This window comes from Egretta garzetta, unplaced genomic scaffold, assembly GCF_000687185.1.
Source record: "Egretta garzetta isolate BGI_Z169 unplaced genomic scaffold, ASM68718v1 scaffold148, whole genome shotgun sequence".
NCBI classification, from domain to species: domain Eukaryota; kingdom Metazoa; phylum Chordata; class Aves; order Pelecaniformes; family Ardeidae; genus Egretta; species Egretta garzetta.
In genome coordinates, this window is record NW_009260669.1 from 4297644 (window position 1) to 4323619 (window position 25976).

General features: G+C 40.0%; 1 protein-coding gene across 2 annotated transcripts; it reads left to right on the plus strand.

Annotated features, from left to right (window-relative positions):
• The first annotated feature begins 1059 nt into the window (after positions 1 to 1059).
• Positions 1060 to 25976, plus strand: DMTF1 (cyclin D binding myb like transcription factor 1). 2 transcript variants are annotated; one of them, XM_035901084.1, is made up of 16 exons: positions 1060 to 1192; positions 1711 to 1830; positions 2796 to 2890; positions 3649 to 3763; positions 6786 to 6862; positions 8275 to 8432; positions 9248 to 9280; positions 10440 to 10549; positions 11318 to 11546; positions 13218 to 13369; positions 14864 to 15079; positions 17609 to 17694; positions 18462 to 18623; positions 20626 to 20994; positions 23824 to 23971; positions 24789 to 25975. In XM_035901084.1, the coding sequence occupies exons 1-16, from the start codon at positions 1084 to 1086 to the stop codon at positions 24896 to 24898; spliced, it is 2289 nt and encodes a 762-aa protein (XP_035756977.1). In that variant the 5' UTR covers positions 1060 to 1083; the 3' UTR covers positions 24899 to 25975. The 2 variants fall into 2 exon arrangements, with proteins under 2 accessions (XP_035756977.1, XP_035756978.1); XM_035901085.1 differs by lacking the exon at positions 14864 to 15079 and having other exon boundaries at positions 24789 to 25976.

A 25976-nucleotide genomic window follows, 5' to 3' on the forward strand; every position in this document is an offset into this window, starting at 1 on the left:
TTTTTTTTTTAAAGTTATAGTCAATTATTTTTTCACAACATAAGTTAAAATTGTTGATAACTATTTTGGCTTTAAAGTAAAAATTATAAGTAATTTTTTCTGTTCTTGACACATGAGAAAACAAAAAGGACTGAGCACTTCAAGGAGAAATAGATTATATTTTCATTTTACAAAACTCTGCCAAAGACAGTCACCAAACCAAGGTGCTCAAAACTGATGAGATCATTGCAAAGCTTCTGGAAATTTTAGATGTGATTTCACTTAGCTATTGCAGCAGGACAGGGTGTATTTATTTGTACTTGGTGGATTGGAACTATTTTGTGGGATTTGTTTTGTTTTATTTCAAAATTAGTAAATGTGCTAGTTTACATTCAACTTTTTATAAGCTTTGGGTTTCTTTGTAGCCCTTGTGTAGTGGAAATTAAATTATCAGAACCACTTTATGTTGCCCTAGTTCACTGACCTCAGTGTATACTGCTTATCCTGGATAAGTTATTTTCTGAGTAATTTATACTGGTGATTGCACCCAATTTTTCTGTTGCTCATGTTTCAACGGTAAAGAAGAAATTCTAGTTCACAACTTAGTTACATGCATGGAAGGAGAGTAATACTTTGCAACTTAGCAATCTATAAAGAGTGCAGCTGTGAGTAGTATGACACTACAAAAAATATTTGTCAGTCCTGACTAGCTTTAGGTCATATAATATTAAAATTATTAAATGAGCAGTAGACCAAATATTAGTGAGACAAAAAAAAATCAGATGTGAGAAAGTAATAGCCTGGGTTTGTGTTTAAAAAAAAAATAGTGGTAGATTGCAAATGCTCCTGATTTAGGAGTTTAGGTACTATTTTTAACTGGAAAAGCAGCTTTGAAGCTATCTGATGTTACCCTGTGCGATGTGTAAGTATGCAGGAAAAGTAAAATCATGTCTTAAACCGTAGAAATGTTCATGTGAAAGGACAGACGTGTCATTCTCTGCAAGACTTTGTGCTGGTTGTTAAGATACAGAAAGCAGCCTCATGGTCAAAGTGGCAGTCTGACTGAAGGAAAGTAATCTGTGTGTTGCTCTTTCAGGTTTGAGTATGAGCACAGTTGAAGAAGAGTCTGACACAGTGACAGTAGAAACGGTGAACTCTGTGACTTTGACTCAGGACACTGAAGGGAACCTTATACTTCATTGCCCTCAAAACGGTATAGAACTGTATTGCATAGTATTTTTTCTTCTTTTTTCATTCGATCCAACTGTCATACTTCCCCGTCCCCGAATTCTGTGAGCTACTTGGATTCAGCTTACCATGCTGCAGTTTGTTCTGTTTTGGTTTAAAGAAAGATAAAGTGTCAAATTAGGTGTAAATCACAAAATCATATGTGCCCAACAAGGATATAGCTGTTCTGATTTATTTCCGTGAAAATGGGTTCTTAGAACCAAGCACATACCCAAATTTCCATATACTTAAGGGGTTGGTTTGTGTGTAGTGGACTGTGGGTAAGAATTTACGAAGACAATCTCACAGAAAATGTTTTTTGAAGAAAGCACATGAACTGTTGTTGCCTATAAACTATACCAAGTTTCTGGGCAGTAATAAAGCGCTGAACGAACCTATCACATTTGCTTCTACCTTTTGTTTTGGTCTGCTTTTTTAATGGAACTTGGTCCAACCCTCCACTTTGTTAACCAGATGGTAACCTGTGTATGTTTCTGTTGTTAGAAACTGATGAAGTAGACTCTGAAGACAGCACTGAACCTCCACACAAGAGGCTTTGCTTATCAGAGGATGATCAAAGCCTTGATGATTCCACTCCCTGCATTTCTGTTGTTGCAGTTCCAAGTAAGTTGTTTTAAGTTTATGTACTCTTCTAGCAAATGTTTCTGTTGGTAAAGGTTAAAAGCGGACTCTCTGGATCACATCAAAATATTTTGCGTGTTTTATTTTCAAATTTCATTAAAATACTTAGGTATGATTTTTACTTCTCAGAGCCTTGGATGGTTTTGCAGCAGTTGTTATCTATACAGTACTGTCAAAATAAACCTGCCTTACAGACAGAGGACTGCAGGCACAGGTGCACTGAAAAAGTTGAAGAAATAAGTGAATGAACAAGAAATTAGATGCTCTCCTCTTGCAAAGAGCAGTTAGGTTTTTTTTAATGATCAAATAGTACAGTTAGTATTTCCGTGTTTTGTAATATTGAGATGTATGGTCTTTTTAAGGTACAGATTGTTGTACAAAAGGTAGGCTGAGTCCTGAATTAGTCTTAAGGAAGTTGACTGCATATTAGATAGTTCAATATAATCTCCCAAAGGGAGGCAAAACCATATCTAGCAAGTTAAAATACCAATTTACAATACCTAGAGTGGCTGTTTCTTTGGTGGAACTTAATAGAAACTCCTTAGAAGTAAAGGCATTATCATGTTGAACTTGAAGGAACACTGGAGAAAAAGAATGCAGATGAAAGATTGGAACATTGTCCTTTAGTAATTGGAAAATACTGAAGATAGGGCTGGAAAGGAAACATTTAATACAGTACCAAATGTTTGCACCAAATCAAAGAACTTCTATTTATGTGTTTCAGTTTAGGTCTCAGTTATGTAAAACTGAAGGTTTCAAAACTCATATTTAAATTTTATGAAGAGGAACAGTTGATAATCATCTTAATTATTTTACTGTGTCAACAAATAATACTGAATAAGGCCTCTTTAAAATTTTCAGTGCAAAGGTAGCAATTTATAAAACCTGCAGCATGCATAAAAAATGTTACAGGAGTAAGGTATGCAACTAACTTATCCATTCTAAAGTTTCAGAAAATGATCAGAGCTTCGAGGTGACCATGACTGCTACCACTGAGGTAGCTGAAGATGAGATTAATGAAGGAACTGTGACTCAGATTCAGGTACGGTAAAACTTCAGTATTGGCCTATTTGATGTACATTTTTATTTAAACTAAAATGAAAAGAGAAACAAATAGCAGAAGGGGCTTATTAAATGAGTAAGATTATTTTTAGTGTGAAAGTAATGTATTTGAGCATGGATCTTGTTTGTAAAATGTCATTCTATAAAAGCGCAATTAAATAATTTTCTATATGAGAGAGGTTATTTGTAGTGTAACTTCCTGCCCAAAGAACACTACAGTAAACAGTAACAGATGTAACCCTCCACTGATAATTACTTGCTCTGTGGTGATCTGCATAGAAGACAAGTTTATCTATTATTTCTGTCATTCTTTGATTATAAATTAAGCTTTATAACAGGCCTAACTATGCTTTGTCTTGTCACCAGCCCTAACAGTTACATACAGTTCTTCTTGTGGGTGTACCATGTTTAAAAGTTGTAGGTTGGAGGTGCTGGACATAGTCCTCTTTCCACCAAAGCCAGTGAGACTCTTTCCTATTCAATGTACGCTAAACAAGATGAAGAATGTTATCTAATTAATTCTTACAACATCTGTATGTTAAGGTGCTAAGTTTTAGTCAGGTGTTTTAAGAAAGGTGAATGTACTTACAATGCCATAAAGTGGCACTTTCTGAGCAGTCAGCAAGTTAACTAGGGGTGCTGGTTTCATTTTCTTTCAATTTACGCCTCCACGTTAAATGCAAGGTGATAGAAAGAACTGAAGATCTTACTGGATGATTTCCTATTGGTCTTTTCAAGATTCTTCAGAATGAACAGCTGGATGAAATCTCCCCAATGGGCAATGAAGAAGTGTCGGCGGTTAGTCAAGCCTGGTTCACAACCAAAGAGGATAAGGATTCTCTAACAAATAAAGGTAGGATATTTCAAATGCAGTTCTCCCATGCTGTAAAAAGATAAGCTATTCCGAATGTCTCAGGTAATTTTGCAGGTTCCATAAAGTAATCTCTGGTCTGGCTTTTTTAGTGAAAATATTTGAGAAGACTGATTCTCAAAACGCTGAGATCTTATACGTTAAGTCTTTACCATCCCTCTTACACTTTGTATGCAAGAAGAAAGTTGGAACTCCAGATACAGTTGGAGAGGAAAAGGGGCCGTGTTTGCAGTGGTGACAGTGATTCTAGTGGCCATGGTAGAGGACTGCTGTAGATCACGTGTGTCAGCACCGATGGGGCAGACAGTTGCATTTGCACTTCTACATGGTTAGGAGATGGAAAGCTACAGTCAGAGGTGGGTACACCAGGAAAAAATGAGTCTGTGCTCAGGCTAATAACATCTTCCTCTGAGTAGGGCTTAATAGTCTGGCTACTGTGTTGTGGTTCATATTAAACACTTTCTGGAATGGAGTTGCTTCAGGAAGAATGGGGATTATGTAGAGAAGGATCTACTGAAATACCCACCTCTGCTCCTAAAACTGCCACTCGACTGGCATTCCTTCCTTTCAAAATGTGCCTGCACAATCGTGTGGTGGTTGCTGAACTTTAAAGGGGTTTTTTTTTTGCTTTTATTTTCAGGGGAAGCGTCTTTCTAAATCTAGAGAAATAACTTAGTGTGAAACGAAGACATGTTGTCTCTCCAGTTTCCTCAGTTTCTCCGCTATTTTTCTTATTTTGACCTTACCTCTTTGGAGGGAAAAAAAAATAAAATCTCTTTCAGTCAGTCCAAAGCGACCCCCTTTTTTATTAGAAAACTTCAGGGGAAAAAGTAATGTTTTCTCTCCCAGAAGCAAATGATCTCTTACCCAGTGAGTTCTACTCCAGAGAGCTGAGTGTACTGCTTAGTCAGTGAAAAAATGTGGGTGAGGCATGCAGAACCTGGGTGTTGGATATGGATACCTCGGAGGAAGGGAGCTGAGCAACTCTGTCAGTGACCATTTCACTCATTGATCCCAGGTGTGCACTAACAGTTGCTTGTAACAGCCAATAAATAATTTTTGCCTGTTTTCTCTGTCCTTATTTATTTGATTTATATGGCTTCAAAGATACTCAGTGTTCAGTCCAAGGACTGAGGCAGAGATGGGATAGCAAAGAGAACCCTTTCCATCACAGCACTGAGGCAGTGAGAAATCATGTTGCTACAGTGAGAAGCAGCACAGAGACTATGATCTTGTCAGTAGCCAGGGGTAAAGGACTTTGGCTGGGAGCAGCACGTTGTCAGCTGTGACTGGAGGAGTACGTACTAGTGGTTTGGCAGAGAACTGACTGTTTTCATGTGACTTGGTAGCTTCAAATTTGATGTGTCTTAACTATATTAGAAATTTACTGCATTTGTAGCTGTCTCACAGGTGTATCATGACCATATATCACAAGTGGCATTTACAGTTTTGAATGAACGAGGGCACTAAATCTGGTGGTTCTAACTAAGAGATTGGTAATCTGAGGAAGACATTTCCAATAAAATATCCTGAGAAAAATATTTGAGAATCCATACTAGCCGAACTTTCCTTGGGGTCTCCGTGTTTTGTCACACAGATCAGCTGTGAAGGAATCCCAGTATGTGTGCCCTTTTACAGTAGCTAAGAGTTTGATGTGTGTTGCCTGAGCTCATCATTTTATAGCAGTCTTGAACTGATAATGCTTTCTTTGAAGACCCACGGGTAGGTTATAGTAATCGTGGCACTGAATATGCAGACATGGAAAGTGCAAAATGTACTTCCTTTCCTAAAATAGTCGGGTATTAAAGGTTATTCCATGTAAAGAGTAGCAGTGACCCTTTAAGGCAGTTCAGATGCTTGCATAGAGTTGTGAATCACAGGTACAGTAGTAAATTACTGTTCTGTCTCTAGCTTTGGAAGAAGAGGTTGAAGCCATCAGGCATAACGGAAGAGTTTTCTCTCATCAGTTCCAACCGAATTAGTAATAATGCCTGTACTTTTCATTATAATTGGATTTGAGTAAACAGTCTCTTTGGTGTGTTCTGCCTCTCAGCTCTGGTAATTAGCAGGCTGAGAAGGAAGTACCCTCATTTTTCTGAGCAGAGATGGGCAGGTAGCCAGCGCACACCAGTATGTAAACTGGGTCACCAGCATAATCTTAACTATAAGTGACCGTTAATATTAAGTATGGTGTGAGCATAAGGGGGGAAAAAAGGAATCTATGTATAAATTCAGGGTAGGAATGTTTTAATGTTTTATTGACACACCTCAGGTTTGACATTTTCTATCTGAATAAAATTGATGGGTTTGCTTTTAAAGCTTAGCTGGCATTGTAGTTACTAAGGGCATAGACAGAGACAGAACATAGTGTTTGTTTCTCTTGGTTTACCACTTTTATTTGGGAAATAAAACACTTGCCATGAGCCTTTATCTTGACTGTGACCACTGGGCATTATTGCCAATGCAAAAAAAAAGAGAGAGAGGGACCAGCTTGTCAAAATAGACTAGGTAGTGCCTTTATGAAAAGCACTCAGTAGGTAGTAATGCTCGCATGTTGGGAAATGTAAGGCATATAAGAGAACCCCACGCTGTTGCTAGTACCTCAAGTAATAATTTGAGTCACGTTTTAAGTCCCAGCTTCTGGAATCATTTGAGTGCATGGAAATTTCAGCTGTCAGTTTAAAGACAGCAATTTTCTAGTTGTGGCTGAAGAGAAAGCCTGAAAACGTGACTTGGCAGCACATAAAGGAATCCATGTTCTGTTTTTAAAAAATGGGTGGTTTATGGGCTTACATTAAACATTAGTTGACAGTTACTAAGGTTTGTTTGTCAGTTCGGAAGTAACATCTGTTTAAAAATAATTCTAGTTAGTTTAAGTAGCTAAAATTACTACTCTCTTTTCTCTGTTAATTTCAACAATGAGGGTCATGTTTTTCTGATACTTTCGTCATTGTTGTTTTGCTGGCTTTTACTTCAGTAATTAGTTTGTCATTTCTATTTTCAGGCCATAAGTGGAAGCAAGGGATGTGGTCGAAGGAAGAAATTGACATTTTGATGAGTAACATTGAGCGTTATTTAAAGGTATGTGTTAGAGTATGTTGTCTGCTAGTTGGCATGGTGATGCAGCCCCTGCTGGAAACCTGCTTTCTTTAGTACTTCCCAGAATGTGCAATAAGTGACTCTGATTGGTTCGTAGTAGAAATGGTCATTACTCACTGAAAATACATAAGATAATTGTATTCATACACAAGATTTAAGACTACTGAATGTAACATTGCTTCGAATTTGTGTACTGAATATAACCCATTTCAAAATTTCATGTCGGGGTGCTCAAGTGATGTCATCTCTTTCTCTGAATATACATCACTCATGCAATCTTTGGTGAAGACAGAGGAAAAAAATTGCACTGGGAATAGAGTTAATTTTCCTTACAAAGCGTTGAATACACTTCTGGAATTCTTTGATGTGATATCTGTATTTGATTACTACACAAAGCCTGTATTGGCTTTCTTCCCCTTACACTGAACTCTGACAACAACGTATTAAAAATAGGCATGCAGTTAACACACTGACAGTGATAATTGCCCATAAGTCATATTGGTGGTAAGCTTACAGCTGAGAATATTTGAGCTGAGCGCTTCCAACTGAGAATACATAGCCTGGATATTCACCATCCTTCGTTTGTGAATCAAAAAAAGCCCTGAATTTAGTCTTCATTGATATAAAAATCTTCAGTGTTAAGTTGTAGAAAGTGTGCCTGCCCACGCGTGTATTTGAATTTCTGCCACAAAATCATTCATAGGTAATACGATTTTTTAAATCTAGAAACTCTTTTTTTTGAGCTAGCTAAAAAAACATTTTGAGTTACTGATAATTAATTTGATTCATTATTTTCCCATTTATCTGCTTTCTTGTACTGCTTTGAATAATTGAAATACAGTGATTTTTAGTTTAAGCTAACATTAAAATAAAGCTTTCCTTTTATACTTCAGTCCAGTGTTTTTTTATCAAATTTGCTTTTAATTTCCATCAGAAAAAGAAGAGTAGTTAAATTTGAAACAATGGCTTTCAGATAAAGAATATCTAAAATTATGTAATAAATTGATATAGCACTGTTCGACAACCTTCCACTGTATAACCCCAGGACAATTGCACCAGAGTATATTTTCCATGATGTTCTAAATGACGTTTCAATTTTTGATCTTGAAATACACATTGGACAGATTTTTTTAAATGTAGAAGAAAGTTAAAGCTTCCATGTCTACCTGGACTCCAGTGTAAAAAACCTAGTGTTCAAGGGTTTGTATTTGGGGTAGCTAATTCACAAATACTCAGTTTAACTTGTGGACTGTAGTATTTGAGATACATAGAAAGTTGCATAACAGTGTGCTAGGCTTCAGTTCTTAGGTGTTCTACTTCTTGATTTCTAGGAGACTTTATCTAAGGTGTTGTGTTTGTGGCTTTTTTTTTTTTTTTTAAACGCTTTCTTCTAGGCCCGTGGAATAAAAGATGCCACTGAAATTATATTTGAAATGTCAAAAGATGAAAGAAAAGATTTCTACAGGACAATAGCTTGGGGTCTGAATCGGCCTCTCTTTGCTGTCTATAGAAGAGTTCTTCGCATGTATGATGACAGAAACCATGTCGGAAAGTATGAAAACCTCTAATGCTGCATGGTTTTATTGGTATGAGTAGGGTCATGTATTTAATGTTTGACATGTTATATGTGACGTGCAAGACTCTAGCCAAACAGGCCTAGCTCTTCCTAATCATCTGAATCATCTCTCCTGAATTCTGGCAGATCAACCTTGACAAAAGTTGTGTTAAATTGATGGTATCCACAACTTTAAACAAAAAAAAAAACCAAAAAACAAAGGTGCAGAGAGGATTCTGATATGATTAGAAGACTGACACAAGCACAGATCTGCTGAGATGTAGTTTCTTTCTGTAACTGTGACCTTGAGCTGATTGATCTTCACCCCTGTGGCCTTAGCTTGCCCGTCTGTAAAGCAGTGGCTATGGCACCATCCAGAAGTGCTGAAAAGGATGTTAGATTTTAGTTTTTAAAGGTAGTTGAGAATTAAAAATTTCATCTCAGTGCTGATTTTTTTTTTAATGGAAAGTCAGCCTTACAGTGATTGTGAGCTGATTCAGGAAGGCAAAAATAGCTATTTCTCTGAGAGACGAATACACAAAATTCTAATTCTGATCTTGGTAGTAAGATCACCAAGAATAAGGAAATTTGCTGGCAAATGAGAGGAATGTTAGACCAGATAAGCTTAGAAATACACTAATGTGGAAAATGGCATTTGTTCTTCACGTTCTTTCAAAGCTTTCAGTCAGATTGTTTCATATAGCTGAAATTCCTTAATCTCTTGTAACTAAATGTGTACTGTGTGGTTAGTAAAGCAAAAATATTTATGCCGTATGGTTTTGTGTTTTTTTTTTTATTTACCTGTTGCTTAGGTATACTCCTGAGGAAATTGAAAAGCTTAAAGAGTAAGTATTTTTATTAATAAGGTCACACTACCTTGTTTATATGTAGTAGCTTCATTAGGTTTTACAGGTTTTGTTATATGAAATCACTGAAAAGTTAAAAGCAAATTTGACTGCTCTGACTCTTATTAGAAAATAGTGGTCATTAAATTAATCTGAAGAGAAATGAAACTACATTTGGATTTTTTTTTTTTATATTTTCTAACATGTATTTAGGACGTAAGTGATACACAACAAAGTTCTAAAGCAAGCCGCCTGGTGAAACTAGTAATGTTTCAGTTTTTTACAAGCACAGTCAACATTTGTGGTTGGTTCTGAAAAACAGAAATTCCCTTTCTTTAGGAAACCTGGGCAAAGGTTATTGCTAAAGAAAGTGGCAGGTCGAGGGTAGGATCTCCCCTACGAAGTATTAGAGAGATCCATAAATCATCAGTAAGGCTCTTTGATTTCGGCTGTGAACCTCATAGATCAAGGAGGAGGGGCTGCAGACTTTCATCTCCTCTTGCAGCTTTCCAGGGGTGAGCAGTTCGAAGAAACTGTGTTGGACTGAAGGAAGGGAGTATATTTCATTGTATTGATGGATATGTTTGGATCAATTTAGCTGGTTTGTGTCATTTACAAGGTGCTTGTGGTTCCAGGTGTGTCAAAAGTAGTCATGGCTCAACATGTTAAGCAACCTGTTGTCATGTGTGGAAGGAAAATAATAGTTAAAATTATGAACATGATTATGCAGCGTTTGGCCTCATTTAAATTGTAAGATGCCTGGGTTTTCATCGGGCATTATTTAGGTTTCTCAATGATCTCTATACCACCTGAAAATCGTTGAGGAACTTGTGTAGAATGGATGTTGGCTGTTTATCTAAACATTCATATTGTATTTAACACAGTAATTAGACCTCACAGCATTCCTACAAGACAGTTAGATAGTAAACATTTTATAAGTGAGTATCCTGTGGCTTAGCTGGCCCAAAATGCTTCTAGAAACACATAGAAAAATTAGCAGTGATGATATAAAATACGTTAATACTATAGTATCAAAGTGATTCCCCATTTTATCTTTAAGCCTGTAAAGCACACGTTTATCCTGTTTTTATTAGAACATGTTTGATATTTTGGTAATTTCTCAACTGAATATAGTGCTAATGAGCATGTTTCTATTTAGGCTGAGAATAAAGCACGGTAACGATTGGGCCACAATAGGAGCTGCACTGGGGAGAAGTGCTTCATCTGTAAAAGATCGATGTAGATTGATGAAAGATACCTGCAACACAGGTGAGGTAAATGCTGGTGTCAGTAATGGATATTCTAGTTAAAACTCTGTCACCTTTGCCTTTGTCAGTGGTGTTTTCAGAGACGTGTAACTCTGAAGTTACAATGAGGAACTTAAAATGTGAAAAATGGGTACATTTTTAGAATGTATTTGGAATAGGTTTCTCCAGTTTCACTTCTTAAAGATCAGAACATTCAGTTCATTTTTGCAGTCCATTATCCATCATACATTTATGCCACTGGAGCATATTTTATTGAGGTGGATTAAAAAGTACTTTCCCTTGTATTTAATGTTCATAAACACACACTGTATATTTGGTGTCAGTTAAGAGACAGGTGCACTTTAGGAATAAAGTATTGTTTATTTTGTAGTGTGGATATTCAAATGGAAGGAAAATTTAGTCAGACCTCATGTATACTCAGTCAGACCTCACTGCATACTAAATGGTTAATTTACTGCAGCTGACACAGTTCAGGTAGCTTGGACCAGTGTGGTTTGGTCCGTATTTTGGTAAGTTCTGTATGGCTTCATCTGCGAGAGGAAGAGAAGAGAAAGAAGCTTGGCAGCAAGACAATGTAATCATGCATTTGTTAATCAAGAACAGATACAATATAAATTGTTAGTAAGAACAGTTACATTTTCTTCGCAAGTCATTGTTTGCATCTGGAATAAGGTGTTAGGCACTGAAGATAAATGTCTGTTGACGTGTTACGGATCAGAACAGAGGGCATCTGCTGTTAGTTAAGTTGGAGGGGTTTTCTCTCTTTCAGGAAAGTGGACAGAGAAAGAAGAAAAAAGACTAGCAGAAGTAGTGCATGAGCTAACTAGCACAGAACCAGGTGACATTGTCACGCAAGGTGTATCGTGGGCTGCTGTAGCAGAACGGGTCGGGACGCGCTCTGAAAAGCAATGCCGCTCTAAATGGCTCAACTATCTCAACTGGAAACAAAGTGGGGGCACTGAGTGGACCAAGGAAGATGAAATAAATCTGATCTTGAGGTTTGTTATTTTAGTTACTTTTAAAGGTTCATAATACACGACTCTAGCAGGATTCCATTGGGGTCCCTTTTGCTGGTTTCTTAGACACTAAAAAAATCTAGAACCCTCCAAGAATCACTTCTGTGTTTACAGTTCCCAGAGATTTATTATTGAACATATTTTTTGTTTTTGTTTTTTTAGTGAATGTTAGTGTTCGTGAAAGGTGTCATATTGAAAACCCGGGAGACTGAAGTCTTCTTTATTCCACAGAAAAGGTACAGCACAGGCAGCAACCGTGCAAGCTTCCCACACGTTGCCCCACCAATGCGCTTTAACCCTTAACTGGAGGGTAGTTCAGTCTCCCTGCCCATTCAGTCCTTGGCCTCTCTGCTGAGATGACCAACAAGGGTCAAGTGTGGTGGTGGTTTCTGTGATGTGGACATCTTGTCTACGAAAAACTAAACCGAGACTGCAAATTAATTTCATGTAGGCCACCAAAAACTGATTGGATATCATCATCTTTGTCCACATTTCAACTGGCAACCTGGTAGTAACTTTGGAAATCTTTTGCTCTCTCCAGTCCTCCTCCCATTTTGAATGCCTTTAACTCAGGCTTTTTAGCCAGTGGATTTTTATGGGTTGATAGTTTTGGGTGGGAATAAAAAGCCAAGACATACAGGGAATCTAAACATTACTTACGGAGCAATATTTACTAATTTACTGAGACTGTTCGACTTGAACTCAAAATCAGGAGCCTGATTTCACATTTCTGAATGTGCTGGTATCTGTTTTGGTCTGTCCAGATATCCTTTACTCATCCTACGGGGTTGTTTTGGGTAGCTTTTTTATTTTTTCCTGTTTTGTTTTCTTTGGGGGGGAGGAGGGCGGGGAGGGTGGGTTTTTTTTAGCTAGCAAGCGTATTCAGTGCTATTTCTTGCTTTGTGAAGAGAACTTTTCTTAACGTTCACAAAAATCTTTTCCCTCTTACTGTCCACCTCTCTTTCATATGCTCCAGGTACAGATGAGCTGGAGGCAATTCAGAGATACTTACAGTATTCAAACAGATTCTGGTAGAATCCAGTATGTGCAGAACATCTGCCAAAATTATGTGAAGACTGTCCCTTACCTGGAGAGCCTAATGGGATTGATTTATGAGGAACTGTTTAATACTGTAGCTAACTTCATCTGCTTTGGCTAAGAAGCATCTGAGGAGGCAAAAATCTTTGTTAAGGACGGATGAGTGTTATTTAGGAGAAAACAGAAGTAAATATCATAACATGAAATTAATTAAGTGAAAGTTCATAGTGAATCTCAGGAAGTATTCCCTACCTTGGAGATGTGTTTGGGGAATGGTTTTCCAAAGAGAAAAGATGCAAGTACCATCATTTGGAATGCTTCACTATAATCTGATCAAAGTCCTAATGTCTATGTAAATAAGGAGAATAATCCTGCATGGCAAGGAGATGCACTGGATCATCTAACAGGTCTAGTCCATCTTCTGTTGTTTATGATTCTGCTTGACCTCTGGCAGCGTGGAGCCTTGGAAGCCTGTGTTGATTCATGAGCTCTGGTGGACTATTCACTAGCATGCCATTTTGCCGCTGTTATGTGTGACAAGACCGGAGATGCGCAACACCTCTTCCAGTCTGGAGAGTAGTTTCTAACAGGTAAATATTTTCTGTGTCCTGCCAGGATAGCGGAACTTGAAGTTTCTGATGAAAATGACATCAATTGGGATTTACTAGCTGAAGGATGGAGTAGTGTCCGCTCACCACAGTGGCTTCGGAGTAAATGGTGGACCATTAAAAGACAGATTGCAAACCACAAAGATGTTTCATTCCCTGGTAATGTACTGCTTGCACACTTCTCTTCTGAAAGTTCCTTTCACAAATGTCAAAGGAATAAGGCTGCATTTTGTTGTCTACTTACAGCATTGCTGGCCAAAGAGCACAGTGCCTCTTTGCTGGAAGTTACTGGCCCCTCGGATCTGCTGGCTGAATTGCTCCTACAAGCAATCCTTAAGTGTTTCAGTTGAAACAAGCCAGGCTGATGTATACATCTAAACAGTAGATTTTGCCAACTCCCCTCACTAAAGTGGGAGCATGTATATAAGCAGCTCAGCTGGCAGATCTTGGATGATGATGATCTTTGGTATGGAGGGCAGTGACCTCTTCAGGTGGAAGAGGATATGTATCTGCAGCCTAGCAGTATCACCTCAGGTTAGATCTGTTACCTTTAAAATGCTAAAATGTAATGTGTGTGAGGTGCTGAACCTTAGCTGTAGACAGGACACATATCTACAGCTAGCTGCACAGTGAGGAGGAGGGGAGGAATCGGGAGTATAAAGCTCCCCAAATACATCTCTCCTAGTTCTTATTCTCGGTCAGAGAAACTAGCACCTGAGACAAAGGGTATTTCAGTCTCCATCACCTTCAGTCCTCATTTTCTCTGTCTTGGGGAGAGGAAAAAAAACCATAGAGATTAGTCAGGTCATAATGAAAGGTGTAGTTTAATGGACACTTTTGCCGTGGTCATCAGTGTAGTCATATATTAGTCATGCCCAAAGGCTGCAGTTGAGAGGGTGGCCCTGTAATGCTTAATATGGAATAAACGGTATGTTAGTAGACATTATTAAAAAGGTGGATAGTTTAAATACACCACCGCATCAACACGATCCACTCTCTTTCCTCAGACAAAATGTCATGCTGTCAAGAGTGGGAGATGTTTAGCAGTTCCCTGTATTGAGCGGTAGAAAACAGAGGCCTCAGCTTTTGTAACCTCATATATGTCAACTGCTCCCTCAGTGGGACCAGAGTGATCATAAGGAAGAAAAGTAGTTGGTTTTATTGGAGCAGTGGGCCACTTGATGCACGGACGAAGAATTGTGTGGGCAGTGAGTGATTAATTCTGTCTCTTGCTCCCTATTTCCAGTGATGTTTCTGTCAACCTCTTGAACAAATCCACATTCATCTTTTGTAGAATTGGAGGGTTTATTTCTGATAGCAGCATTGCACAACTAGAGATACCAGCACTTGATTGTAACTTGGGGATATACCATACGTGTTTTTAGAGAGGTCCAAAATTTTATAAGCTTTTCTTTTTTTTTCCCAAGCATCCTAAACGTCGAGGTTCTTTGAGAAACTCAAGTTTGCTCCAGTAGTTGACTATAAACATGTTTTATATATGTGCTAAATTTCTAGTTGATACATCTCTGTAAGTTGTTTAGGTTCCAAATTCAGAAGGATTTTGGTTACTTTTTTCATCTTGGATAAATCTCACATGCAACATTTCAAATGTGCTTCTTCAGTGTGCTTTAGCATGAGTATTCTTTCTCTCAGTGCTGATAAAGGGTCTTAAACAACTCCATGAGAACCAAAAAAACAATCCAGGGCATCAGCTTTCGGAAAACAAATCTGGAAGTGGATTACCAAACGCTAATTCGAGTTCGGGGGTTCAGCACGTGCAGATTCGAGTGGCTCGCTTAGAGGAGAACGCAGGCAACGCACCAAGCCCTATGGCAGCTTTGCAGATTCCAGTCCAGATTACACATGTCTGTAAGTAGCTGAAACAAACGACTTGCTGTCTTCTAATGAAACCTAAAGCTTTCTTATGTTAAGATAGTGATGGAGGAGTAGGCATGTCTTGAAGAATTCCATTAATTCTGCTTTGGTCTTGCCATAACTTCAGATTAAGGGTTTCTGGATTCCATTTGCCTGTTTCTAACTTTGTTAGGCAAAGGTAGATATTATTGGTAATACCAAGAAGCTGCAACTGGAGTGCCTGGACATAGGGATTCTAGATGTCTGTTGGTGTGCACCCACACAAGAGCTTGCCGTGTAACATGTTCCTTGAAAAGGCTTCAGTACATGAGCCTCTTAATGAAGATGCAGTGTATATGTTTATTCCTTAAGTTTATTCCAGTATCTCTTGTCCAGAACAATGAATATCACGTACAAGATCTCCTTTTGTAAAATACATACACTGCTGTCCCTAAGTTCTGGTGAAGGACACTGAAGGGAAGGTATATCATGTTTTTTCTAGTCCTGCTCTGTACTATGCAGTTATTTCTAGGCACAAACACTCCAGAAGGTGTTACCTGCCGAGTCACACTGATGTTCAGCTGATGACCTGCTCTAACAGTTGTTGTTTTTTTTTTCAAGTTGGTGCTTCCCATCCACTTAAGGATGAAGTTCACTCATTATCAAATGTTTGTTACCAGGTCTGCTTTATTTGTAGTGCTTACTGTTTGGTTTTGTAACTAATCTTATTAAGTAACTCCAGTCACTCCAATCCAGGCACCCCATATCATAGAATCATAGAATGTTTTGGGTTGGAAGGGACCCCTAGAGGTCATCTAGTCCAACCCCCCTGCAGGGAGCAGGGACACCTTTAACCAGAGCCCCATCCAACCTGGCCTGGAATGTTTCCAGGGATGGGGCCTCTACTACCTCTCTGGGCAACCCCTTCCAGTGTTTCACTACCCATATGCAGCCTGTCATCTCCATTGTCTACTATTTTGCACTGTTTGTCATTTGTGAGTTTTATTTGGAAAATTCAGTGCTTCAGTCTTGCTGATTACAAAATTAGTTAATTGGGCTAAGAACTGCTTATTCAGATGATGACTAGATAGGTGTTTGATAGACAGTTTTTTGTTTATAATTTCATTATACTAGCCTGTCTTAATCTACCTAAGTGCCATCTTCATTTTACCTGGTTTATTTCTTAAAACGTCACGCAACACCAAGCCAAGAGTTTTTTATGTGTATTAATACATCAGTGTTCTCATACTTTCAACTGAGCTTGGTCAAAGCCGTTGGGCTTTGATGAGCAGGGAAGAAGTGCTCTTACTCTCTAATCTTTAGTCCTTTCTGAACTGAATCCTCTAATGGTTATTTTGTGATGTGACCTGCCCTGTCTGCCTGACAAGCCTTTTTCCCCATTTTAGTCTGCTTTCCTGAAGAATTTCTGTTTGTGTAATCCAAGTGAATTTTGTATAGTGTCTTTTCTGTCGGTTTCCCAGTCTCATGAGAGCTGAATCTGTTAGCTGCTTCAGCTGCCTTTGATGAAGGCTCAGTGTTTCAACAGGGTAATTCCTATAAGCTTTATGAACATACCTGGCTAGGTAACAGACAGGCCACACTTTACACCTGTCTGCTACTAGGTGCCAGGAAATCTGCAGCAGGAAACCTTGAGCATGTCACTACAATAATAAAGGCTTCAAAATCAGAGCCTGTATCTTATTAAGAGACCAGAATCAGTCTACTTTGCAGCCAGTGAGTCTGAGATGGACAAGTTTCCAGCGCTTGGAGCACTGCTGTTGTCATGTAGGTCTTTTGCCCTAATGGAATTACTGGATAATCCTAGGCAAAGTATTAATTTGCCTCCAGCTTCCTGGAACTTGTGAGCTTTTTAAAAATAAGTAAAAATTGTAATTATTGTTCTAAATAGGTTTTTTGATATCTTATAAAGCGTTGGATAAGAGCTGTTTGGACCTGGTGATCTTGAAATGTCTGATACGTAAACTGTCTTCAGTGCTTCTCTTGATTACTTTTAGAATTAATAATAATTGCATAAATAATTGCACACTTGCAGTAAGAATACTTACAGCTTTTATCCATTGCAATCATAACACACAGGGTAGGCAAATATCTTGGGGAGCATGTGATGTTTCATCAGCGGTGGATACACTGTGGAGGGTCCGTGGGAAACATAGCAATATTAAACCTGACACCAGTTTAAAACAAGTAATACATGATCCAAAGGATATTATTACACCAGAACCTCTTACAGATCTCGTTACAGAAAGTAATTAGATCATGTCAGATAACTTTGACTGCCTTTATCCCTGTGCACTAAATCCATACTTCTTTCTTTCACTTTTTTGGATTGTAGAATGCCCTCTTTAAATAGTATTGTATCTTGGGTACCAATTAGAGAACCTTGTCATTAGGATTGCAGCCAGTTTTCTTTTCTTATTACTGGAATTAACAGTACCCTGCTATGTAGTAATTATAGTATGTTATGCTCTGTGCAGGACTGAAACATTTTGGTTTACATACTTCTTTTTTTTCTTCCTTTTGCAGCCTCAACTGATTCCCCTGCTGCTACTGTTGACTCTGAGACAATAACACTAAACAGTGGAACACTACAGACCTTTGAGATTCTTCCAGTAAGTAACAGAGAACTGGTATTTGTTACTGTGTTTTTTCTTTCAAGCACAGCTACTTCTTAGACTATGGAACTGTGTGTTTCCTCAAAAAAATGGTTCTCAAATGGAAAGAGGAAGTTGAGAGATCTAAAACTTAAAAGTTCAAAGCAAAATGTATTTCTGAAAGTGTAATTCTTTAGGGCTTTGCAGTAAAATGTGAATTACAGTTATATGTCTTAAATCTGTCTTAATGCCTTAGTGCTATGAAATTTTCCATTGTGCTTGGGAGTAAAATGTGAATTACAGTTAAATCTGTCTTAACGCCTTAGTGCTATGAAATTTTCCATTGTGCTTGGGTTTTTTTTTGTTGAAATCTGCCATAACGCAGCTAGAAGCAGCTCCCAGCAAGTAAAGATTCACCGAGTTCCATTGTACTGTAATTCATAGCACAGTTTCTCTTTCATCTCAATGTTAAGAGTAAGTTGTATTTGTTCCTTTCTTACATGCTGTGTAAGTTGTATTTGTTCCTTTCTTACATGCTGTGTACAGCATATACAGTCCTGCTTGACTCGTAGCCTTAATACTTGTCTTGGTAGCCTAAGGCCATAGATGGGTTTCTTTCTGCTTCTTGAGTGCAGTACAGCAGTCAGTGCAGTAGGGATTGGATTTGTCTGTTTTCCAGGGAATTTACAGTTAGGCTAGTTCACATAAGTAAGCATGCTCTGAGTGCTCGGTGTGGCCCAGGAAGGCAGGGTGTTTGGGTATTAAACTTGTGTTGTCTTTCGTAGTCTTTCCATCTCCAGCCGACTGGAACACCAGGTACATACTTACTACAGACAAGCTCAAGCCAGGGCCTTCCTTTAACACTGACGACTAGTCCCACCATGACCCTAACAGCTGCTGCTGCTGCTCCAGCCTCCCCAGAACAGATCATAGTTCATGCCTTATCGGTATGTATTTCGAGCGGTGAAAAGACTGGAGTTTGGGCAGTGGGGGGAGGCGAACATAATCATGCAGGCCCCTGTATGTGCATGTTAAATTTGAAAAGCAGTTCTTAAGTCATAACGGTGTTACTTCACTTAAAATAGTGAAGAGTGAGAATTTATTTTTTTTTAATTGATTTTAAAAAGCAACTTCAAGTTGCTTCAAAACCTAGCTTGGTAAGCAACTTAGTTCTTACTGTGGCTGAACGTGATGTCTCCATCTAGTGGCTTGCCCCCTGGCAAAATAAAATACTGTGATTTTCCTGATGCTTCTAGTGACTCTTACAAATGAGTATTTATATTCACAAACCTTGTATATTTTTTATTAGAGAGAGCAAAGGGGAAGCAAACTGGAGATTGAATAACAAAAGTTACGTAAAATTCAGGGAAAAGAACCTCATAGAATCATTAAGGTTGGAAAACACCTCTAAGATCGTCAAGTCCAACTGTCAGCCCAGCACTACCATGCCTACTAAACCATATCCTGAAGTGACACATCTACACGTTTTTTGAACATCTCCGGGGATGGTGACTCTACCACGTCTCTGGACAGCCTGTTCCAATGCTTGACCACTCTTTCAGTAAAGAATTCTTTCCTAATGTCCAATCTAAACCTCCCCTGATGCAACTTGAGGCCATTTCCCCTCGTCCTATCACCCGTTACCTCGGAGAAGAGACTGACACCCACCTCACTACCCCCTCCTGTCAGGCAGTTGTAGAGAGTGATAAGGTCTCCCCTCAGCCTCCTTTTCTCCAGACCAAACACCCCCAGTTCCCTCAGCCGCTCCCCATCAGCCTTGTGCTCCAGACCCCTCACCAGCTTTGTTGCCCTCCTCTGGACACACTGCAGCACCTCAATGTCCTTGGAGTGAGGGGCCCGAAACTGAACACAGCATTCGAGGTGCAGCCTCACCAGTGTGGAGTACAGGGGCACGATCACTTCCTTGGTTCTGCTGGCCACACTATTCCTGATACAAGCCAGGATGCCATTGGCCTTCTTGGCCACCTGGGCACACCGCTGGCTCATATTCAGCCGGCTGTTGACCAGTACCCCCAGGTCCCTCTCTGCCAAGCAGCTTTCCAGCCACTCTTCCCTGAGCCTGTAGCGCTGCATGGGGTTGTTGTGACCCAAGTGCAGGACCTGGCACTTGGCCTTGTTAAACCTCATACAATTGGCCTTGGCCCATCGATCCAGCCTGTCCAGATAGCTCTGCAGAGCCTCCCTACCCTCGAGCAGATCGACACTCGCACCCAATTTGGTGTCATCTGCAAACTTACTGAGGGTGCAACTCAATCCCCTTGTCCAGGTCGTTGATAAAGATATTAAACAGAACCGAGCCCTAGGGAACACCATTTGTGACCGGCCGCCAACTGGATTTAACTCCATTCACCACAACTCTCTGGGCTCAGCCATCCAGCCAGATTTTTACCCAGCGAAGAGTACACCTGCCTTAAGACATGAGCCGCCAGCTTCTCTAGGAGAATGCTGTGGGAGACAGTGTCAGAGGTCTTGCTGAAGTCCAAGTAGACAACATCCACAGCCTTTCCCTCATCCACTAGGCAGGTCACCTGGTTATAGAGGGAAATCAGGTTGGTCAGGCAGGACCTGCCTTTCATGAATCCATGCTGGCTGGGCCCGATCCCTTGGTTGTCCTGCAACCGATCCTTTGAATCTACAGTGATCCTCACCTGAACAGTTGCCTCTCTCATATTACCTATTTACTTTATTTGTGACTTAAAGAACAGATGACACCAAATTCAGTCTACAGATTCATCGTTTAAGGCCAGGAAAGGTCAACAGATGATCTGGGCTGACACACCATATATGTAAAACTCCAAATTACGCTTAGCAGTGAGTTCTTTGAATCCTTTTGCTTTTATTTGCTGAAAGATTTGAAGATACTTGGAGGAAAGGCTCTGACATTGTTTGGGTTTTGTTTGTGTCTCTTTTTTCAAATACTGCTTACAGCCAGAGCATTTGTTAAATACAAGTGACAATGTCACAGTGCAGTGCCACACGCCAAGTGTCATAATCCGCACCGTTGCTGCCGAAGATATCTCCTCCTCTGTCACCCAGGCAGAACTTGCTGTCGATTCAGATATTCAGTCGGCTGACCTGACAGATCCTCCCGATACCCTAGGAACAAATACTTTCCCAGATGATATCCATCAGTCCAAGCTGAGTGATGAAGAACAGTCAGCCTACAGTGAAGATGATGACTCCAAATTCAGAATGATGGATGGAGTTATGGTAAGAACCGAGGAGGAGATTTCAGATGCCAGCCTGAAACAGGAAGAGGATTCTCACTCTGATTTACCCAGCACTTACGTTACTGAGGTAAGAGTGTGCATGACACTTGATATTTTCCCCATTTCTGCATGGAGAATGATTTTATTGCATCTTTGACTTTTATGTTAAGCTATTGGCATGAAATATGGCAGTGATTTCATGTGTATCACTTCTACAAGTATTTTGTTCGGATCCTCTCTCCTTGAGCCCCATTAATATGTTATAGGTGTGAAAGTGATAGCATTTAATTTGGTACTAAGGCTTATATTTGACTTCGTCTGGAGCATTGAATACCTCACTAGCTGTGGAGTTGCTTCACTACTCAGGGTGCTTTCACATGATGAGTGTGGAAAGCAGGAATATTAGTGGCACTGAACAGTTGCCTTCATATGATTACTGTTCGATGCTGTTGCGTTAAACTAGGCTGCTAATTGTCCAACACACATAATCTACAGGTAGATAGACTGTGGAGCAAGGGAGGGGAGGTAGAATATTTAGTTTTTGCCTTATGAATCTAATAACATATTCTGAGGTGTAGCACAGGTCCCATTTTGAGGACTTCTACTATTAAAAATACTACACCAGTAAAGTATCTGTTAAACTGGAATTTGAAGCATTTAAGCTATTTCTGTCTCTGGCCTCAGTTTTATTCATGTATAGTACCTGAGATGCAGAAATGAGTTTATCCACATTATTTCAGGCATTTGGATTGTTTATACTAAATTCCTCCATCTTTCAGTTGCTGGAACTACAGTAATGAGTAAGTCAAGGAAAATAGAAACGCTAAAAAGAAGGTAACTGTCTTCTGTGGGTAGAAAATACCTCCTTCCTTAGAAGCTTGATTAGGTTAGACTGTGGAAAGAGATGAGTTAGATTCAAATACCCCATCCTCTTCTCTAAAACACTGTGCTCTGCAGTTGCTGTAATTCTGCTTTATCAGTTTTGAAAATCCATTGTTGATATGCTTTGACTTTGTTAGGCTTTGTCTTTGAAAATGTTCATAATGGACACTGCATATCCATTGTGCTCTTGCCAAGAGGAGGATCTTTGCACATCTCGACAGTCTGCTACTACAGAAGCATTTGAATCCTGAATACATCCGAAGCTGGGGATTATTCTTCCTTTTTCTTCTTTCCTTGTCGCATGGTTGACATAGTTGTGATAAGATTCTCAACAGTTGAGGCAGCCCATCAGCTTTCTACTCTCAGTTTAAAATTTCAGCTTCTCAAGGTAGAATTAGTAATCTTCTGTTATGAAACCTAGTTCCCGATTAACTTTGTAGAAATTGCTTATGGCTAGCAGGTTATAAAGGCACTAAACTTTTTTTCCTATACAGAAAAACAAACCGAGTTTGTAACTCTAATTTGCCTTGCACTTCTAGTCAGATTCAAGTTTGAAGTGTATTCAAATTCTAGGAAGTAGTGAACTATCTGTGAGTGATTCTAAGTGAAAAGTTATTCTAGAAAGACACGCCTAAATTTTGCTTTCTCTAAGTCAGTGTTATTTTTATGCTTTTGCCAGTATTGTATTGTCACTGTGGGTGTGGGTAGTGGGAAGCAGGCAGTCATGCTGCAGGGTTTTATTATTTCTGGCTGGGAAAGGTGCCCATTTGCCACAATGGCTTCTTTAGTTTTTCACGCCTCCTTTTCCCAGTTTCAAGCCTTGTGACATACTGCTTGTTGTGGGCAGGTTCAGCTGTGCTCTCGGCGGAAAGCTGCTGTTGCAGGTCAGGCATACACGTTTGGACCAGGTCTCATTCACTGAGCTGCAGCACAGATAGTCAGCTCCTCTTCAGCAGCGCCAAGGAAGGGGTTTTCAGGCAGTCGCCTTTGCAAAAACAGTGTGAAACTATGTAGGAAAATAAGTTTTGCTATAACTAGGTGGAGGAACTTCAGGATTTTCTTGAACAGAGAGGGCTGTAACCTCTCCGAAACATTTCCTGCTCCCTTTGAAAACAGCGATAAATCCAGGTACCTTCCATTCTGCCAGCAACATTTGCTAGCATTCTGCATCAGTGATTCCTGAAGCATGAGCAAACCTCACGCACGTTACACACAAAAACTGGAATCCAAATCTCACTGCTTATTCTGGCAGTGCTATCTAGGATGTCTTTTCACTGCGTTTGCAGAACCAGGAGTCCGCCGGAGTGTGCTGTGACACTGAGTAAGCCAGATGAATCACTGCCATTGCAGTACTGCACGAGCCAGGGAAGAGGCAGCAGCAGCAGCTGTTTCAGGACTGGAAGAGAGAAGGGTATTGACAATTTGTACCTGGAAGGAATCAGTGTGTTGCCAATTTTTTCATATATAGAGGTTCAGATAAAAAAGTCTGGAGCCAACCTACAGTCAGCGAGTGACAGGGCAAGCAAGGCACAGCAATTAAAATGGGTCTTTTGAGCTCTGTGTTCAGTAGTTAAAACTTGACGCAGGAGTAGAAGTTGTGAAACTATGCATTACAGTTCAGGTAAAGGTATTGCATTTGTGGAGATGATAAGTACTACAAAGGTATTGCTTCAGTATCTCAGAACATCTACATGGCAAGTAGTGGAAAAGCCTGATTATTCCTGTTAATAGACAAAACATTTGACTGAGAGAACATTTTGTCACCACCTTGCAGTCTCTCCTTTCTTCTCCCCCGCCCTCATCCTGCTCACAGGGTAGAATTCTTCCCACCTTGTTTTCAGATGCCTGCACTAGGATGAAACATGCCCTATAAATGCTGAAGTAAACTAGCTCAGATGCTGACATTTCGATTTAATGAGATAAAATTCTTCCAGGGAGTCTATTGCTTACTATGGAGTATGGCTTATCGAAGGAGGTTTTTCCATTTATGCTACCAGGAGTACGCTCTCATGTCCTGTTTTTCTGTGTTGTGCAGGACCTGGGTTCTCCAACGATAGAAGAACAAGTTGATCAGCCTACAATAGATGATGAGACTGTGCTTATTGTTCCTTCTTCCCATGGTTTTATCCAGACAACAGATGATATAGACAGCGAATCAGTCTTGCCCCTGACAACTCTAACAGGTACAACAAGTCCCTTCATATGGCAGATGCTGGAGCTAGGATTCTTTAAAGCAGTATGGCACTTTCGAGTTCCCGTAAACAACGCTTTATACAATCTTGCTTTCTCTTAAATAAATTTCCATGTTATTACTCTGAAACTTTAAGCAAATTGGTTACCCAACTGGTACCAGTAGAAGTGGAAGAAAGTCCCACTTAACCTTGTGGGAAAAGCACTAGAACAGCAGCTGCTTCATTACTTGCTGAGCCGTTTCCCCTCACCCTTGAGCCTTGAATTAGTACACATAGGCTAATAACGAACTCTTTCTTTAGCGTGCATTTCTTCATGCCTGGTGCTTGAATGAAATTTGTTTCTTATTTGAGAGAAGACCAGAGGCATTAGAAATGCACTTGATGCCTCTCATGGTGAGGGGCTGGGCTGTTTCGGGGTGTGTTTGCACAGCACTCACCTGGAAAGGCTTGCTAGCTTGTGCCGCGCTTCCCAATGCCAAGAGTCACCTCAGACTTGGAAGCAGCACAGGTACGTTCTCCCACTGCTGCACCTAACAAATACTCCTTTCCAGAGGAGGGATCTCCTTGCAGAGCCATCAGAGGGTCAGCACTAGGCCTGATACAGTAATACACGATGAATCCAAATGTGAGTCACACCGGTTGAATCCATGTTAGTCACAGCTTACCTTGACACTAGAAATGGAGAACCGCCTAGTTTGAGCAACATTGCTTAAAATTGGTTAAAAATCCAGACTGCATTTTCTGTCTCCTAAGTGTGTATTTTACAATGGCACAGTAAATAGTTCTAACATACTATGTCTTTTGACAGATCCTATCCTACAGCATCACGGAGATGGGTCACACATTATTGGCTCGTCCTTGGGCAGTCCTGACTCAGAAGACTCAAAGGATGTTGAAGATTTAGTGAGCTGTCACTGAGAAGCAGTACTCGTGTCCGTTTTCTATTGACCATGTTTGCATTGTGAAATTAGTTACAACCCTGTGCCACATTTCCAAAGAAAGCAGTCAGTCCGTGTCTTTAAACAGAAACTTCCAGTTTGAAATGACTACAGTGCACTTTCTCTGCTCGGGCTATTTACCTCATTTGTAAAGGGTTACAGAGCAGCCAGCCGAAGCCTGATGTACTTCATCTCTGCTGAGGTGTTTCAGTGTTTTAAAGAACCTCTGTTGCAGTGCTCACTGCGAGGATCCACGTGGTCAGTTCTGATCTGACTTGTTCCTGGTGTGCTGAACTGCACGTCTGGAAAACTGGACAGAAGTCAAGGATTGTGGACTGTAGCCTCTTAGTGCCGCAGCAAGAATTAGTTTGCACATGTTTCATGAAGAATGGGTGAGGATTTCTGCACTTACTGACTCTTGTAATACATGGAGTAAGAGACTGTTACATTTCAGGAAGAAATGTATTCCATCAAAGACTGCAGGGAGCATGGGCAGCATCATGAAGAAATGGTCTGTATTCCCATCTCATCTGGCTTGTTAGTACGTCTACGGCATAGGAAGAAGACGCAGACGTGTGTGGGACTTGCCTGGTCTGCTTGTTCCCGAGGAGTCCGTTGCTGGCAACGGACAGAGCTCAGAAAGATCACTTGTGGAAAATATTTTTTTTTCCCCCCTCTTTTTCCTGCATCACTACAGCAAGCTGAATAACAAGGGAAGGGCTATGAGAAAGGGAAGCTACTGGGACCCACCAGCCTCCCTCCACAAGCTTGTAACTTCTTTGAAAGTTGCTGTGAGTAGGCTGGAACATTTTTCTCTCTCGCTGTTTACATGACACTACCAGCCACCTCTCCAGAGGTGATTTATGCAGCACGTTAGTAGATGGGGGGTGGTGCGGAGGTGGCAAAGTCTTGGAGAAATAGCTCTGTGAAAATTTGGGCATAAGGCCCCGAGGCAAAGGAAGCCAATTAATTCCTACTTTCAAGGGTTTGAAACAGACACTAGGCTGAGCAGCAGCCTGTTAGCTAGGGATCGAGAGAAAAAGCTATAGAAACTAAAG

What these genes read in the sequence shown, in the direction of transcription:
- DMTF1 (XM_035901084.1), top strand. Translation starts at nt 1,084, where the DNA reads ATGAGCACAGTTGAAGAAGAGTCTGACACAGTGACAGTAGAAACGGTG. An exon ending in GACAGAAACCATGTCGGAAA is followed by an intron (nt 8,433 to 9,247) that starts GTATGAAAACCT and finishes CCTGTTGCTTAG; the next exon opens with GTATACTCCTGAGGAAATTG. An exon ending in GCCCCTGACAACTCTAACAG is followed by an intron (nt 23,972 to 24,788) that starts GTACAACAAGTC and finishes GTCTTTTGACAG; the next exon opens with ATCCTATCCTACAGCATCAC.